Source organism: Doryrhamphus excisus, chromosome 9, assembly GCF_030265055.1.
Source record: "Doryrhamphus excisus isolate RoL2022-K1 chromosome 9, RoL_Dexc_1.0, whole genome shotgun sequence".
NCBI classification, from domain to species: domain Eukaryota; kingdom Metazoa; phylum Chordata; class Actinopteri; order Syngnathiformes; family Syngnathidae; genus Doryrhamphus; species Doryrhamphus excisus.
The window spans coordinates 20,528,330-20,546,241 of NC_080474.1; the positions used below are offsets into that span (position 1 = coordinate 20,528,330).

General features: G+C 40.4%; 1 protein-coding gene across 2 annotated transcripts in view; it reads right to left on the bottom strand.

Annotated features, from left to right (window-relative positions):
- The window catches only part of gpm6bb (glycoprotein M6Bb), a 42,985-nt gene that overhangs the window by 13,772 nt on the left and 11,301 nt on the right, over nucleotides 1-17,912 (bottom strand). For both annotated transcript variants that reach the window (XM_058082283.1, XM_058082284.1), the window contains exon 2: nucleotides 5-191. In XM_058082283.1, the coding sequence (XP_057938266.1) occupies nucleotides 5-191 (187 nt within the window). The remainder of the gene's footprint in view (nucleotides 1-4; nucleotides 192-17,912) is intronic.

Genomic DNA, 17,912 nt, shown 5'->3' on the forward strand with positions numbered 1-17,912 from the left:
TCACACGTCAGTCAGCATGGCGTGATCGCTGGCCACCTTGGAGAAGTGAGTCTCCAGGATGGTGACGGTGCCCGTCAAGGCCACGTGGCCGCAGCCGCAGAAGAGGGCCACGCCGCAGAAGCACAAGATGGTGGCCACCAGCGAGGCGTACGGGACGCCACCTAGACATTTGATGCAGCACTCGAAGCAACCTGAAAAAGCAACAAAAGGAAAAAAAACAATGTCAATGTCAATGCTTATCCTCACGAGGGGTGCTGGAGCCTATCCCAGCTGTCTTGGGGCGAGAGGTGGGGTACACCCTGGACTGGTGGCCAGCCAATCACAGGGCACATATAGACAAACAACCATTCACACTCACATTCATACCTATGGACAATTTGGAGTGGCTAATTAACCTAGCATGTTTTTGGAATGTGGGAGGAACCGAATATAAACATGCCAAAAAAATAAAATATTATTTATGTCTTAATTGTTTATGCCTTATATGTATTATTTTCTGTTATGTTTACTATAAATGTGTGTAAAAGTGACTATAGGGGTGTTATTTCATGTTGAGAGGTCTCTAATAATGTTCATTCATTCATTTTCTACCGCTTATCTTCACAAGGGTCATGTGGGAGGGGGTGCTGGAGCCTATCCCAGCTGTCTTCGGGCGAGATGCGGGGTACACCCTGGACTGGTGGCCAGCCAATCACAGGGCACATATAGACAAACAACCATTCACACTCACATTCATACCTATGGACAATTTGGAGTGGCTAATTAACCTAGCATGTTTTTGGAATGTGGGAGGAACTGAACATAAACATTCCAAAAAATGTAAATATATGTATATGTATTATTATTATTATTATTATTATATGTATTATTTTCTGTTATGTTTACTATAAATGTGTGTAAAAAGTAACATAGGGGTGTTATTTCATGTTGAGAGGTCTCTAATAATATTCATTCATTCATTTTCTACCGCTTATCCTCACAAGGGTCGTGGGGGTGCTGGAGCCTATCCCAGCTGTCTTCAGGCAAGAGAGGCGGGGTACACCCTGGACCGGTGGCCAGCCAATCACAGGGCACATATAGACAAACAACCATTCACACTCACATTCATACCTATGGACAATTTGGAGTGGCTAATTAACCTAGCATGTTTTTGGAATGTGGGAGGAACCGAATATAAACATACTAAAAAATGTAAATATTATTTATGTCTTAATTGTTTGTGCCTTATATGTATTATTTTCTGTTATGTTTACTATAAATGTGTGTAAAAGTGACTATAGGGGTGTTATTTCATGTCGAGAGGTCTCTAATAATGTTCATTCATTCATTTTCTACCGCTTATCCTCAACGAGGGTCGCAGGGGTGCTGGAGCCTATCCCAGTTGTCTTCGGGCGGGAGGCCAGGTACACCCTGGACTGGTGGCCAGCCAATCACAGGGCACATATAGACAAACAACCATTCACACTCACCTTCAATTTAAAGTCATATATGAAACATACACTATATATTATATATAACACATTACAATGCAATAATGCCCAGTCATACAAATTAACGTGACGCCCCCCGCCTCCCCCCCCCCCACATGGATGGCTGCCCTCTGCGGAGGTGGTCGCATGAAGCCACGCATGCAAACAAAGCGCCGTGTGTGTGTTTTTTCCCATCTTGTGCACATATGTGTGACAGGAAATGGTATTCTTGGACATCCTGGTCGGGCGTCTGTTTATGTTTTAATGCTCTCATGCATCGCAACACAACAAAGATGCTTTACGATGACATCACTCTATAACAACGCCGCAATGTTTGCTTCTTCGGACCGCAACCTTAGCATTAGCATCTCGGCTCACTTTCAAACTCCAAATGTATGTTTTTTTTTTTTTTAATCTGAAAACTATTAACACCACCGTGGAATTTTGGGGTATATTTCTTTTTTATATTTCCATGAGGTTTGGATCCTGCAAGTTCTTTGCTCTGGCAAAGTACATTAAAGTAGATCTACAACCACTGGCACTTGGATTCCTTCAAAGTATTCAAACCGCTCATCCACACTGTTTGTGTAGTTCGGGGAGATATAAAAATATTTGTCCCCGAGCCGGGAATAAGAGGCCTTTCCGAGGTCTGAAAGGATCCCAGACAAAGTGTTGGGAGATTTTCTATTTTGTTGGAGCAAACCATCCGACAGGAAACACGACAAGAGTTAAACATTTGCTTTCCTTGGTCGGCGGCTCGTTGTGCACACACACGGCGATGCCTTGGAATTGACCTTCGAAAATCAGGAATCTCATGAAAGTCGCCTGATAAGTCCTTGAATGTGCTCGTTTAGATTATTTCTCACACATAACAATTTTCTCACACATAACAAAGTGAATGAACATATTCTGTACATACATACTGTGTACTGTACAGTACAAGTACTGCGATCACCACTGGGCGTCTTTGTGAGGTTTTCACCGGGTATTCCGGCTTCCTCCCACATTCCAAAAATATACTACACGTTAGGTTAGTTGCACAAAGTCAGCTGGGATAGGCTCCAGCATACCCACGACCCCAGTGAGGATAAGCGACATAGCAGATGGATGGATAGGATTGAGTCATTATGTAATTAATAAATTATTAATAAATTCTTAGATTATAATTATTTATTTATTTATGCATTTTATTATTTTTTTAAATTATGTATTTTATTAATTATTTTATTAATTTGTTTATTTCTTGTTTATTAATATTTTTTATTAATTTATTTTAATGTATTTAATTTATTTTAATTTATTTATTAATAAATAATTAATTATTACACTTATTTATTAATAAATAATTAAGCTTTATTATGTGCTTTATTAATTATTTATTAATAAATAATTAAGCACATATCAAAGTAATTGAGTAGTCAAAACGGGACTGCACTAGAACGATCCCTCATTTATCACGGTTCATTGGTACCAGACCTTAAACGTGATAAGTGAATTTCTGTCAAGCACGCAAAAAAATCATAGTTACGGCAATAAATACATTTAGAGACCTCCAGATATGAAATAACACCCCTATAGTCACATTGACACTTGTATTACCCAATATAGAACACAAAAAGAAGCCATTTAAGACATAAATAATACTTGTGCTTGTTGGTGTAAATATGTTGCGATGCGGATTATTGTGCCACTTAGTCTCACTCGGGTTGCGGGTATGCTGGAGCCTATCCCAGCTGTCTTTGGGTGAGAGGTGTTATACACACTTGATGGTCGACAGCATGATTTATCATGAAAAACCGTGATAAAGTAAGGCCTCAAAATTCAAAGTGCAAGGAATTACGATACTTGACCGCCGGCTAGAACTTTGAAGTATAAACGATACAACCCAACATAAAACACTTAAATATTAATATTAAATATGACACAGTTTGGGGACATAATAATTGAAACAGATGAAATAACAGCACATGAATCTTTTCCGTGTGGACCAGACGTGGCGGTGGGTCCGTGGCACCCTGACAACAAGGACATATGTTTAAAACATCCGCATGTACATCCCGACGGGCCCCCGTGAGGACTTCTATTCTCGGGATTGGACATCGGAGGAGACGCATTTACAAGCAGTCCTACACGAATGCTTCTCTTTGCCCTGGAGGGAAATTCTTTCAACAGATGGCCGATGCAGCTGCATGGATGCGACATTTTGATACTAGCCATCTATCGTTCATATCGCTTATCCTGTTTAGGGTCACGGTGAAGCTGGAGCCTATCCCCACATGGGTCGCCACCATCGTATGTTTTTTCAATTTGTTTGTACTAGATGTTAAAAAAAAAAAAAAAAAAAAAAAAAAAAAGAGGTGATGACACATGGCCACAATAGAATAGAGCATGTTTGGTGCAGTTTTATGATGGAAAAACAGCCACAAGGTGGTAGGAGTACATTTTATAAGAACTCAGCCTGCAGCGCTATAGTAATACACGCTGCACCGAAACCAGGAAGTCAAAAGGCACATAGTGAAATATACAAAATACAACACAAAAAGCTATGGAAAACTGTCTATGGAAAAATGTCTGGGATTGAACAAGGAGGAGGCAACCACGTTAGTGGTACCAGAAGCCCCTCCCACTCTCTGACAGCAAAATATGTTTCAATATTAACAACATAAAATATATATATATATATTTATACGATCCTCGTGAGCATAAGCGGTAGAAAATGAATGAATTAATTAATATTATTATTATTATTATTATAAATAAAATATAACTACTGCAACTTTCTTCTTGTAAATGTTCTTGTAAAATTGACTTTATTTATATTAACATTATAAAAATTTCCCCAATCTAATTTAAACATAAAAAAATTAAAAAAAAATTACGACTTTATTTTTATGAAAGTCGTAATATTACGACTTATTTAAATATTTTTTTTCTTTAATATTTCAACCGTATGCTACTAAAATTACATGATTTTACCACTTAATATTACAAGTTTATTCTCATTTTTTAACATTTTTTTTTCTCTTTTCTAACTATTAAAATTTTCTTTTTGTAATATTTGTCTTTATTCCTATAATATTATAACTTTTTCCCCACAACCTAATTTTTTTCAAAAATTTAAAAATATTTTTGTTTTATTAGTTTCTACAACTTTATAAAAAAAACTTACCTTTTTTCTTAATTATTTTAATGTATTTTTTAGTTATTCTTATAAAAGTACGACTTTCTTGTGACATGACAACTTTTTTATGTAAAGATTTTTTAAATTTATTTTTCATGTTAAAAATTGTACTTTTAGAATGTGCCAATAAAATAAAATTAAAAAAACTGTGCTATACGTTCCACCCTAGTCAGTAAACCTTGCCAAGTCACTACACGTGCGTGTGTTCCATCTGCCGTGCTGCACATTTTTAAAAGGAGGAAGTACGTTTGAAAATACGTTCAGAAGTTAGCACCCTTGCCATAGTTTGACCCTGGAACAGATTATCCCAATTTTGTGTGTTTACCGTCCGTTTTTATCATTAAATACATTTTTTGTCGACTGTAGAACTTTGAACACCAATTCTCTTGTTTACAAATCCTGTTTGTCGTAAACAAAAATCCCATTGGCGACTCTTCCCTTTGATGACTTTCACATGGTTTCCGGTCTCCGACGCGAGTTGGACCGCCAACCGCACTTCAGGACACGTGAAGGCGTCTGGAGGAGGAGCGCAGACAACTTAGCGACTGTCTGTGTGGACGGCGTGGGCCTCCATTTGTCACGCCCGCATCACAAGGAGCGAGATACGTGCGTATGTGTGTGCAGGAGGAGAAAAGCGAGGAAAAAAAAACGCAAGCCAAGAAGTTGTCGCCACACAAAAGAGCCACTGTTTTGTTGCTTTGACGCCGTCCATCCGTTCATTCGGAGCCACGCTGACCCCGCAGCCCGGTTCTTCCGGACCACAAGTGCTGGACTAACGCACTGCTGGGTTTCATCCTGTGTGTTGATCCAAGGACCATCAAAACCACTTTAGACTCCACTTAGGGGGGGGGGGGAGCATGGCTCAGACATCTCTGCCTCCAATGTCATCACTTACCCCCCCCACTCCCGTCCTCTACATCCATTCATCCATCACTACCAACCACAACATGACCACGACCTGTCTTCACCACAAAGCTGAGATCTTCCAACAGCTGGAAAATGTAAACAACGAGGAGCCACGATCCGGACCAGCTGGTCTTTCCATCGACTTGACGGGATTCCTAATTAATTCCATCGGTCATTCGCAAAAATCACAAAGCCCCTTGGATAAGATAAGATAAGATCAAATCACCAGATCATTTATAGCAGCATACATGTCGATCAAGACACAGGTTTATTGCACAGTTTATTGCACAGTTATTGTATATATGCTTTTTGTTAATTTAATATCAGTTAATTGGAGAATTTACAGTATTTGGTTACCTAAGAACAATAATGGCAATAATGGCGTTTCAGGTAAGTAACAGGTAATCTAACTAATTACTTTTACCGCATAACGCCGTTACCATTTTCGACACCCCATGTCGAAAGCCGCCTAAAAATATATCACCGACTATATATATTTTCCTTCACAAAATGAGATCAAAAATAAATAAACAAATCAAAAATAAAAAAAAAATCAATCAATCAGTAATAAATAAATATAATAATAATAATAAAAAATTAAGAAACCACATATAGTTGGTGGGTAGACAAATTATTTTTTTCAGATTAAAATTACCAAAGCATTATTAGAGCCCTGTAGACATGACAAAACACGACTATAGTCACATTTATACTCTTTTTATTTACAACATATTGCGCAACTGCAGCCTCTTAAGACACATGCTAACTCGCAAACTAGAGCGCTAGCGACCTAAAACGGTAGCCTTCGAGTTATTTCCTTTCAACTTAAATCGCCAAAAACTTACCACTTCCACACGGATAGGGAGGATAACTATTAACAGTTATTTAACCTTTAACATGAACATGAATCAAACGTAATAATTTTTTCTGGGTACATGATACCATACAGCATCCATATCAAACATTAAACTTTCATATCAAGGCGGGGGCCTCAAACTAGTGTCCTGCGGGCCACATTTGGCCCACGGGCCGCGTGTTTGAGACCCCCTGATCTGAAGTTTTCTGTGCGGGTTATTGCGTGTAGCTGCTCTTCAGGAGCAACTCGATACAAAGTGTCGAAAAAATGAGCTTTAAAGCTTGTTTTCAGTGTTGGCTACCTATTATTAAATATCATATTTCTCTGTGATTTAAGAGCAACATGAATTGGAAGGGAGCACCATTATTATCCTCCATTAACCCTAAGTGGAAAATAGAGTTTTTTTTTTTTTTTTTTGCTTTTTTGTCAGCGGTGTAACATGAGACGGCAAGGAGCCTTGCAGCCTGGATGCATCGTTGTTGTCTTTACCATAAGTGACCTGAACACAGATGATACGTATAGACAAAACATGCAAAGTTGCCATTAAACTTTGCCCGTTCTCAGTCGTTAGCTTGTTTGTTAGCCGCGACTGTCTTCCAAGCACACGTCAAAAATCCTTCCCTAATACAAAGCATCTGTCTCGCACTTTTCCTGCCACGTGCCGCAAGCCAAAACCACTGCGGCTATGGATGAGGCACTTAGTCAGTCATTCCTTTTTTTATAATTTTTTTTTTTTCAGAAGGAAAACATGCCTGGAGACCATTCCCAGACTTAATAAGATAGTAACACTAACATGCAATTAGAATGGTGCTGAGTCAGACACCATTGTGGGCCATTGTTTGGTTAAAGGCTTGTTAGAACAGCAGGGGGGGGGGACAAAAATGGTGGAAAACATCAGTTGGGGTTCTCTTTGAAATCTGAGTAGGAAAGATGCTGCGAAATGTTCCTCTGTTTTCAATGCTTAGATCTTTCAGTTCAGTTATACTGTACAGTATTGACTGGAATTAAAACTGATACATACCCATACCCATACGGTGCTGTTGATGTGTTAGCATAAGCTAATCAAGTGCTGGTTTTCATCAGTAGCCACGTTTACATGAGGAGTTTTTCTCTTTCTGAATGACCTTTCCGAAAGCAATGGTATCCATGGAAAGGAATATTCCAATCGCGTGTCTCCATGCGCCGCTATAATCAACCAGAATAGTCAATGGGGCATGCCCAGTAAAACGTAAACACCAACATCACGTGATACCGACTTCCTGGAGTTTTTCTTCCACTTGTTGGAATAACTCCGTATTCCCAGTTTTTCCTTCGTTCAGTCTTGGAATTTAGTTTGAAAAACAAACTTTCCTTAGCAGTCCAGTGCCGATTGCTGGCCTCCATTTTTTTAAAGTGAAGAACGTGTGGAGCTGCGTGTTACGTCATATCTCAGCATTGGCTGAAAGAACGCACCCGGGAACAGGAAAAGATAAAGTTGAATCTTGCTAATATTTGATAATGAAGCTGGGCACATGTTTTATATAGATATGTATTTTCTTTTGGAATAAAAGTGGACTTGTGAATGGCGTATAGAAGGGTTTAGATTCTGTTCCACAGATGGCGCTAATGCACACCAAAGCTGCTTGCCAACCGCCAATAAACAACAGAAGAAGAAGAAGAACGCAGTCTGACAACTTTCCGTTTGAGCGGGTACAAGATACCTCAATCGGATTGGGGAAAGGAATATTCCACCCCTGGGAATCCCATTATATATTCATATTGGGATTGGTACTTTTCTTTGGGAATGAGGTGTATACAAAGGTTACATTCTTTCCGTTTGAGCAAATAATCAATGGAATTGGAATATTTGGGTCCATGTATACGTGGCTCGTGATTGATTGATTAATTTCTGAAAAACTGTTAAGTGGTGACCCAAGACTTTTGTACAGTGAAAAAAAAAAGGACCCATGCGTTCTAACAGTAAACCAAACACAAGCTAGATCAGGTTTTACCTCTATGAACGTACCATGGCCACCAGCCCAAACGTTAGTTGTGATGTTCTGCTGCAGATTTTGGAATTTGGTCCTCAGATGATTTCCAGTCATGTGATGTGAACGTAAAAACGTAAAACTCATTTTGGAGGAGTATTTTCGAACACAGCAAAGCAGTGAAGGTTGAATCTGGCATTTTTTTTCACAGAACCTAAAAGAGACACGAGGCTGGTCTATAAATCAGGAGGTTTTTTTTTTTCCAAGGTAGGGAGAAGATGGCTTTCTCAGACCTTGTTCAAGCTGGCTCTCATTATAAACACCAACCTCGCCTCGCTTCGCTTTTTTTTTTTTTTTTATAAACTATCCACGTATTGGATTTTTGTCGTCTGAGTAAAAATGGGTCAGTAAACAAATGATTGGATCGCTGTAATGAGTTTGTGTTCTGTGCTTTTGTTTGCCGATCAATGACTTCGATTGGAATCAGACAGCGATGGAGTCGTCCCGTTTAGGACTGTGTCACTATAAACCATGAGACCTCCTCGGTTCTGACACCGGGACCGGTTCTTACTCATGCTGCTGTGAATGGCATAAAAAGCGTCCGCCTGGGAACTTGGGGTTTGGGGGGGGTGCAGCGGCTCTTTTGTTGACGATTGAACACTCAGGAGCGTTGAATGACGCCAATCTTGCTGTGTGAAAGCCACAATGAGGCCTTCTATGGGGCCTTCATCGTGATTCAGATGATGTACTCCCATGAGTGTCTTACTCTCGGACTTTTGCTTCCATCTCGTTACAGCCCACTTTGTACGTCTAAGTATGTGTTGAGTTCCTTGTTAGAGAGCCGGTGGAATCACACAGGACTTAAGAGAAATTAAATCAACAAGCAAATCAACTGCTGGTTTTCATGGCTATAGCCCGGGGCTTGTTCCTATCGCCGCAATATTCGGAAAGTCGCCAGTGACGACGTGAGGGCTAAAGCAATCTGTGATTTCATCATGGAAATGATGGCATCGGATGACCAACCCCCTTATTTTTTCAACAGTTTTGTTAAAAGTACTCATGTCACGATACTTGGTTAAGATATCTACAGGAACAGTTTGTCAAATCCACTTTTGTTTGCTGCGTTCTTACGTCCGGATGTGCACAAACTAAAGTTACATCTAATTAATACTAAGTAATATTACAAAGATGTTATCGGTCACCATTATCAGTATTGGGATCTTGATAAATTATCAGTATCGGCTTCCAAAAATATATATTTTGTATCTTTACTGATAATTTTATTTTTTAAATAATGTATTTTGTGTCAGTAATTACAATAAACATTTTTTTTTAGTTTATATTAAACTTATGAAGCCAACAACGTACCACTTCCACATGGAATGGGAGGATAATTTTTATTCTGACTTCATGCTAAGGTAATGTAATGTCACCTAGTGACCAGAATACTACATATCACTTGTATTTCAATATGTTTTGAATAATAATAGGTCATAGTCATACCATGAAAAATTGATCAGTAGCCACGTTTACCACGTTTAGGAGTTTTTCTCTTTCCGAATGGAATCTTTCCGAATGATCTTTCCGAAAGCAATGGTATACATGGAAAGGAATATTCAAACGACATTTTGTCCGTCTAAGAATGTGTTGAGTTCCTTGTTAGACAGCTGGTAGAATCACACAGGACTTAAGATAATTGAAATTAATCCGTTCCAGGGTCAAACTATCACCATGATAAAACTAAACACATGTAATGTGAGGTGGTGAGGTGGAGGCTACTGCTATCTTTTTTTGCGATGACCGTTTTTTCTCATCTTTGTGGTGTGTTCAAGTGCAGAGTTGTCACCCAGACACATTCCTGTATTCTAAAACGTGTTTTCTCTTATGGAAATGTAGAATAGAAATTGACTCGCCGATCCGGGCTGATCTCTGTCCCGTCTTCTTATCCGCGGTGTTTTCTTGTACTTGTAAAGAGGATCCAATAAACGTCTTTACTTGCCCATAAAAAGAGTTCAAATGCAAGCATGATGTCAGCTGTCCAGGGCCGACATTTGTTGTGGTGTTGTGGGATCCCTGTTAAGTTCACTTCCCTTAACCCCCCCACTCCGGTGGGTTCCAACACCCCCCCATCCGCCTCTTCTCCGAAGTCTGGTATCCGTGAGAAGACCCCACTCTAACACACCCTGTGCTGAAAGGCCTTTCTGTCATTAGCATGCCGCCCCCGAGGAGGGGGCTCGCTGTGTTTTTTGCCAAGAGTCTCTTCCCCGTCCACCCCGGTCATCCTTTAGCATGGCGTCCTTGCCTGGCTTTTATTTGGAACAATCTGTTTTGTCTAAACAGCATTACATTACAGGCTATTTCCTCCATACTCTAAAAGCACATTTAATTGTATTGTTTTTGGCAAAATGAAGCATTTTTAAATATAAACATGACTAAATGAAGTACCAATCAAAGGCAATCAAATGATATGTAGTAAGGATCGACCGATACATCGGCGGGACGATATTTGCGTTCTTTACTTGAATCGGTATCGGCCGATACGCACGATGTATTTTTCCAATTTGGAGTGGCTAATTAACCTAGCGTGTTTTTGGAATGTGGGAGGAAACCGGAGTACCCGGAGAAAACCCACGCATGCACGGGGAGAACATGCAAACTCCACACAGAGATGGACGAGGGTGGGATTGAACTCGGGTCTTCGAGCTGTGAGGTCTTTATGCGCTAACCACTTGTCCGCCATGCAGCCAAGAACCCGTTCATTACCTTCTAAATACATTTTTTTTACATTATTAGAGTCCTTTAGACCTTAAATAACACCCCTACAGTCACCTTTACACTCATTCATTCATTCATTATCTAGTCATGGTCGCAGGGGGTGCTGGAGCCTATCCCAGCTGTCTTCGGGCTAGAGGCGGGGTACACCCTGGACTGGTGGCCAGCCAATCACAGGGCACATATAGACAAACAACCATTCACACTCACATTCATACCTATGGACAATTTGGAGTGGCTAATTAACCTAGCATGTTTTTGGAATGTGGGAGGAAACCGGAGTACCCGGAGAAAACCCACGCATGCACGGGGAGAACATGCAAACTCCACACAGAGATGGCCGAGGGTGGGATTGAACTCGGGTCTCCTAGCTGTGAGGTCTGTGCACGAACCCGTTCATTACCTTCTAAACACATTTTTTAACATTATTAGAGTCCTCTAGACCTTAAATAACACCCCTACAGTCACATTTACGCTCATTCATTCATTCATTTTCTACAGCTTGTTGTCGCGGGGGTGCTGGAGCCTATCCCAAATGGTGGCCAGCCAATCACAGGGCACATATAGACAAACAACCATTCACACTCACATTCATACCTATGGACAATTTGGAGTGGCTAATTAACCTAGCATGTTTTTGGAATGTGGGAGGAAACCGGAGTACCCACGCATGCACGGGAAGAACATGCAAACTCCACACAGAGATGGCCGAGGGTGGAATTGAACCTGGGTCTCCTAGCTGTGAGGTCTCTATGCGTTAACCACTCGACCACCGTGCAGCCCCCTGTGTTTACATTTCAATAAATATTTGTTTAAACTTGAGATGTGTAATATTTGTTATTGAAAAAGAGTGTAGTTATGTAGCGTTATGAGTTAATTTTTTTTGTGAGTGATTAATGAGGTGGTCGAGAGTCGGAGGAGGCGACAAAGATTAATGACTTGTCTTCCACATAGATAGCTACAAGGAGCGCAAAGTATCATTAAGTTGCTCACCCCCACGGCGGCCATCAGCAGGAAGTATTGATTTATTACAGCGTCCACATATGCAGCCTTCATAACGGATATATAATATACTATTTATATACTATAATATACTATTATACTACTATTATACTACTATTATACTACTATTTCTTCCTATGCACGCTGAGAAAGGATGAGCGGCAGTCGGCGACTATAATCGGACAAACGAGCGTTTGCCCCCGTTAGCAGAGTAAACACGGAGGGCCACTTTTTGACAAATTTGCCAACTCGGATTGACCCCCTCCCTGGAGGACGGCCATTAAAAGCGGTAATGGCTCTTTTAAAGCCCTGAAAGCGTGTGGAAGAGTGTGGAAAAAAGGACTCATGGATGTTTTGGCAGCTCTGCCCCTCAGCAGCAAACAAACAATAGTCAGATGTAAACACGCACATCTGGTAGCAATGAGGCTACAAGTTGGTCGGGATGACTAGCAATGTGTTAATATGACAGTATGTTTCCATGGCGACCATTTATTGATTTTTTTTTTTTCCATATACACCAATCGGTGAAAGAAATGACTGTAGTTTGTTTGAATGGAACTTTTTATAGTCTTAGTTCTAATCCAAAAGCATATTGTTTATGTATTTTTGTATTTGGGTTTGACCCATTTAGTGACTATGATGCTGTCGACCGCCATTTATTTATAATAATTGATATTATTTAGTTGTGCTATTCTTAGGCAGTGTTGCACACTAGTTACTTCTCAAAGTAACTGAGTTACTAACTGAGTTACTCCACTTTCTGTGTTTCTGTGGTTTTTTTTCCAGGGCATTAATGTACATTTTACCTTCAAGGTTAACATGTAGTAGTACATGTAGTAGTATGTAGTGTCTGTACTTCCATTTGGCAAGCGCTGTTTTCTCACTAGCGTCCTCCTCACTCGCCATCTCTCGATATCGTACTTTGGAAATGCTCTAAACACCCGCCCACTTAAGTTCTCTGATTGGCTGAAGACGCAATTTTACTAAAACCTTAGCCAATCCTCGATTATATGCTCTAAACACCCGCCCACTCAAGTTCTCTGATTGGCTGAAGACACAATCTTACTAAAACCTTAGCCAATCCTCATTGCTTATATCAGGGGTCTCAAACACGCGGCCCGCGGGCCAAATGTGGCCCGCAGGACACTAGTTTGCGGCCCCCTCGCCTTGATATGAAATTTAATGTTAGTTTGATATGGATGCTGTATGGTATCATGTACCCAGAAAAAATTATTACGTTTGATTCATGTTCATGTTAAAGGTTAAATAACTGTTAATAGTTATCCTCCCTATCCGTGTGGAAGTGGTAAGTTTTGGGCTATTTAAGGTTAAAGGAAATAACTTCAAGGCTACCGTTTAGGTCGCTAGCTCTCTAGTTTGCGAGTTAGCATGTGTCTCAAGACCCTGCAGTTGCGCAATATGTTGTAAATAAAAAAATTATAAATGTGACTGGTTTTTTGTTTTTAATAAATGCGTTTTTTGGGGGGGGGGGTTTGGGGGAAAACCTGATGCCACCCAGTCTCACCCAGACCCTCGCTCCAGTGGCCCCCAGGTAAATTGAGTTTGAGACCCCTGCTTTAGATCGTCCACAATTTGCACCTACTCCAGCTGAATTTCCACATTTGGTTTAATTGATCCCACCCGTGGCCCGCCTCTGGGCACGCCCACTCCGTAATTGGTCACACGGCCAAAGTGCTTCCAAACTACAAACGAACCCAACTGGTATAGGAGTTCATAATAAATGAATAAAGTCTTTGGATAGCTAATTAAAAAGTGTTTAGAAGCTACTGGCAGCTCATGATCGACTGGCTCAGAGTGGCAACGTAGCGCCATTGTCCTACACGCTTTGTCAGAAGCGGCGTTGCTGCACTGGAGCTCAAAAGCCGGAAGCGAGGGTGGCGCGTGGACGCACAGCGTGTCCGAAATTAAATTAAATCGTAAACAGAGAAGCAGAGCTTGGGGGAGGGCAGAGAGTTTATATATGGCTTACAGCCATGCCCATATAAGGAAGTCCGCCCCTCTGTGACATCACAAAAGCGTCGGTTTAATCACGCCTTCTGAAACCGATCGTTTCGAGCCATCCCAAACTTTTTTCAGGGCTCACTTCCAAATGCGGAAACCTCATTATCTGAAACTTTGGCATGGTTTAATACCAGAATATAATATTCTAACTACATTTATAGGTCAGAATAAAATAAATAAAATAATAAACAAAAGACCCATCCTTACATTTCGCTCACATAAATAGCAGCCAAGACAATGTTTTATTAATAAAGTTCATTCCAATACTTTAAGGCGCCGTGGTTACTGTTCTAGCATATTTTCAACATTCTTAACAGCGTTACATTAAAGTACATCATATGTACTTTGAGTCTGGCATAAAAATCCCCCATCGTGAGAACTTTAAAAACATCATCGCTCCAAGTGAAATGATGCTTTCCCCCCTTTGTGGTTAAACTAAAACTTTGTGGTTGTTGACGTTCCGGGGCCAATATCGCAGATCCCTTGCATGGTTCTGCAGCTTGAACCCTCGTTCCACCCCTCGCTGATACGACCACAATACTACGCAGTACTTTGCCAAACACTACAACTGCAAGCCAGTGAGATCAGCCTTTCCAGGAGCACGGGCGACTCTAGAACGTCACTCAGTAGGGGGTGCGTGGATCGATCCAACTATGGAAAATATCAATAAGCAGTGTAGTATCAGTATCGGCTCATTACTAGCATGATTAAATTGGTATTTTTTAATTCTCTTGAATGTTTATTTTCGCAAATATTTTCTTCACTCCATGACAGCTTTTCAAAACATAATTCAGAAATCATACTTCATGGTCAAATACGACGTATTATTAGTAAAAAGCATATGTAGTATTCTGGTCACTAGGTGGCAGTAATCACAAAAAACAGAGACATTACATTACCTTAGCATGAAGTCTGAATAAAAATTATCCTCCCATTCCATGCGGAAGTGGTAAGTTGTTGGATTCTTAAGTTTAATATCAACAAAAAAAAATCTTTATTGTAATTACTGACACAAAATATATTATTTAAAAAAATATAATTATCAGTAAAGATACACAATATCTTTTTTGGAAGCCGATACTGATAACTTGCTGCTTATCAAGATCCCAATACTGATAGTGGTAACCGATAACGTCTTTGTAATATTAGTTAGTAGATTTAACTTTAGTTTATGTACATTCGGACGTAAGAACGCAGCAAACAAAAAACATAATTCAGAAATCATGCTTTATGGTCAAATCCGACCTATTATTATTATTATTAAAAATCATATTTTTGGGTGAAATAAAAATGGCTACATGAAGTAAAATACAAATGTAAGGCATTCAGAAACCAGAATCAGACTCCATAATGTGCAGTACTCTACACTGATCACTAGGTGTCAGTAAATGTTGGATGACACACAAGCACCAGACATGATCGCTGGAACAATAGGCTTTTATGACTTTTTTTGAATTATCTCACAATGATAATCATCAATAAAAACACAAGCTACAAATCCAAAAACTCGACTCTAAACACCTGACATCACTTCCTGTCCGTCCCGCCACTCAATCCCCCTCGGGAACAAGGGAACATTATGTTACTCTGTGGGGTAATACAAGTGTAAAGGTGACTATAGGGGTGTTATTTTATATCCGGAGGGCTCCAAGTTGTATATTTTGGAAAATTAGGTTAGGGGAAATGTTCGAATATGGGAATAAAGTCAAAAATAAGAGAAAAGGAACATAAAATAAACTAAATAAATGTGTAGGATTGACTTTGTACCCTTTGTTAGCTAGCAGGTTACTTCCCCGTTTCCTCAAATAAATTGAAAAAAAAATTCAAAATAATTTGAGGCACCTCCCCCAAATAAATCAGCATAAGAATAATAATCCTATAATACAACCGCATATTCTATATGTCCTCAAGTCATACTCACAGTCCAGCTGCTCCACTTGACAATAACACACACACACAATAGAGACATAATGAGAGGGTGTGTGTGATGTGTGTGATAGTGGGTGGGGGGCACGGGGGGGGGGGGGGGTGTTCCCATGAACAGGCCCCTCCTTCCTGGGATCCCTTTCTGCTATTGTTATTAGCCTCACGCCGCCAACCTCTCACCCCCTGACCCATACACTTGCCCCCCCATCCCACAACCCAACTCCAGTTGGTGTCTGTAGCCCCGCCCCCACTCCCAGCAGCAGCAGCGTTTAGCATCGTCGCCATGACAACAGAGCAGCCCTCTTTAAATCAACCGGACCAGGTGGTCCCGGTCCTGCATCCTGGTAAGACTGGAACCCTCATGACCTTGTGGACTACAAAAATACAATATACACTATAATAAATATTACTTTTTTTTTTTTTTAAATAACATTTCTTTCCTCCATTATGCAGGTTAAAGGTCACCAATGTTGACTGTCAAGTGTTTCCAGTCAAGTTCCTCGACACCAAACTCATCCAAACATGCCTTTATTGACCTTGCTTTGTGCACGGAACGAGAAAAAGGGCACAGACTGGTCCGAACGTCCCCACTTTTGTCCATGCAGTGGGTGCTAATATGCAAACATTGTCATTCAAGTGTGGGTTACACATACAGTAAACCTCGGATATATCGGATTCAATTGTTCCCACTGGTTTTGTCCGATATAAGCGAAATCCGTTATATGCGTATACCGGAAAATGTCCGTTTTACGCATATATGGGATTTATATCCGGTATATGCGTAAATGGGATTTTATCCGTTATAAAAAGGCACTTCCTTGACTATGTTTCCAATGTACCTGGACGCGCAGGCAACGCTGCAAACGCTGCAAATGACGTCGTATAGCGGCCTGTCACGATTCGGCGAATCGGAGCGCCACGATGCGGCCATCCGATATATGCGAGGGAAATTTCATGGAAATGCATTGGAATGGGACTGGAGATTTTGTCCGAAATAGGCGAAATCCGTTATAAAAAATCCGATATATGCAATGAATTTTTATTGGAAATGCATTACAGAAAAATTGGTTCTTTTTTATCTGTCCGTTGTGAGCGAATTTCCGATATATCCGAGTCCGATATATCCGTAAAGTCGCTGCGTACATTCCAGATGCTGCATAAGTCTTTTCCCATGCAGTCCAGGTCAAACGCTTAAATGACTTAGGAGACGGCGTTGATGTCATATTCATATGGCTCGGTTGTACGCGTGGTTGCGAGCGAGGTCAAGCTGTTTTTCAGACAGAAACATTGGAGATTTCCTTTTCCCTTAAGCTGCCATTCCTTCTTCCGCTATAGCTGAAACATTAAGCAGATTCCAACCACTTGGGCTCACTGCCGAGCGATGTCTTTTTAGGATGGCTCTGACACAGACCAGGCATATTTAAATATCATTATCATTCATTTGCAGCCTTTTAAATGCAATTGAATGCAAAAGAAATTCGAAAAAACAACCATTGATTGAGCATCCGTCGCCGAATAAAAGCAACATTTTTGCACATTTTCCACAGTTTGGCAGAGACGCTTCTTCGGGGGCCGAGCGTGCCTCTCATTTGAGAAAGGAAAAAAAAAATCACCTCGGAATACGATAAAGATTTTAACATCAAGATGCCTCACTCTCATGCAGGGTTACAGTATGCATTCATTGACATTCATAGTTAATCCCAATCCACGTGGTTTCTAGGAACTTCCCATTGCTGTTCCCCAATGCACCCCACATGCTTTTGTCTTACGGTTGTTTAGCAGCCGCGTTAAAAAAAAAAAAAAAGCGGTGA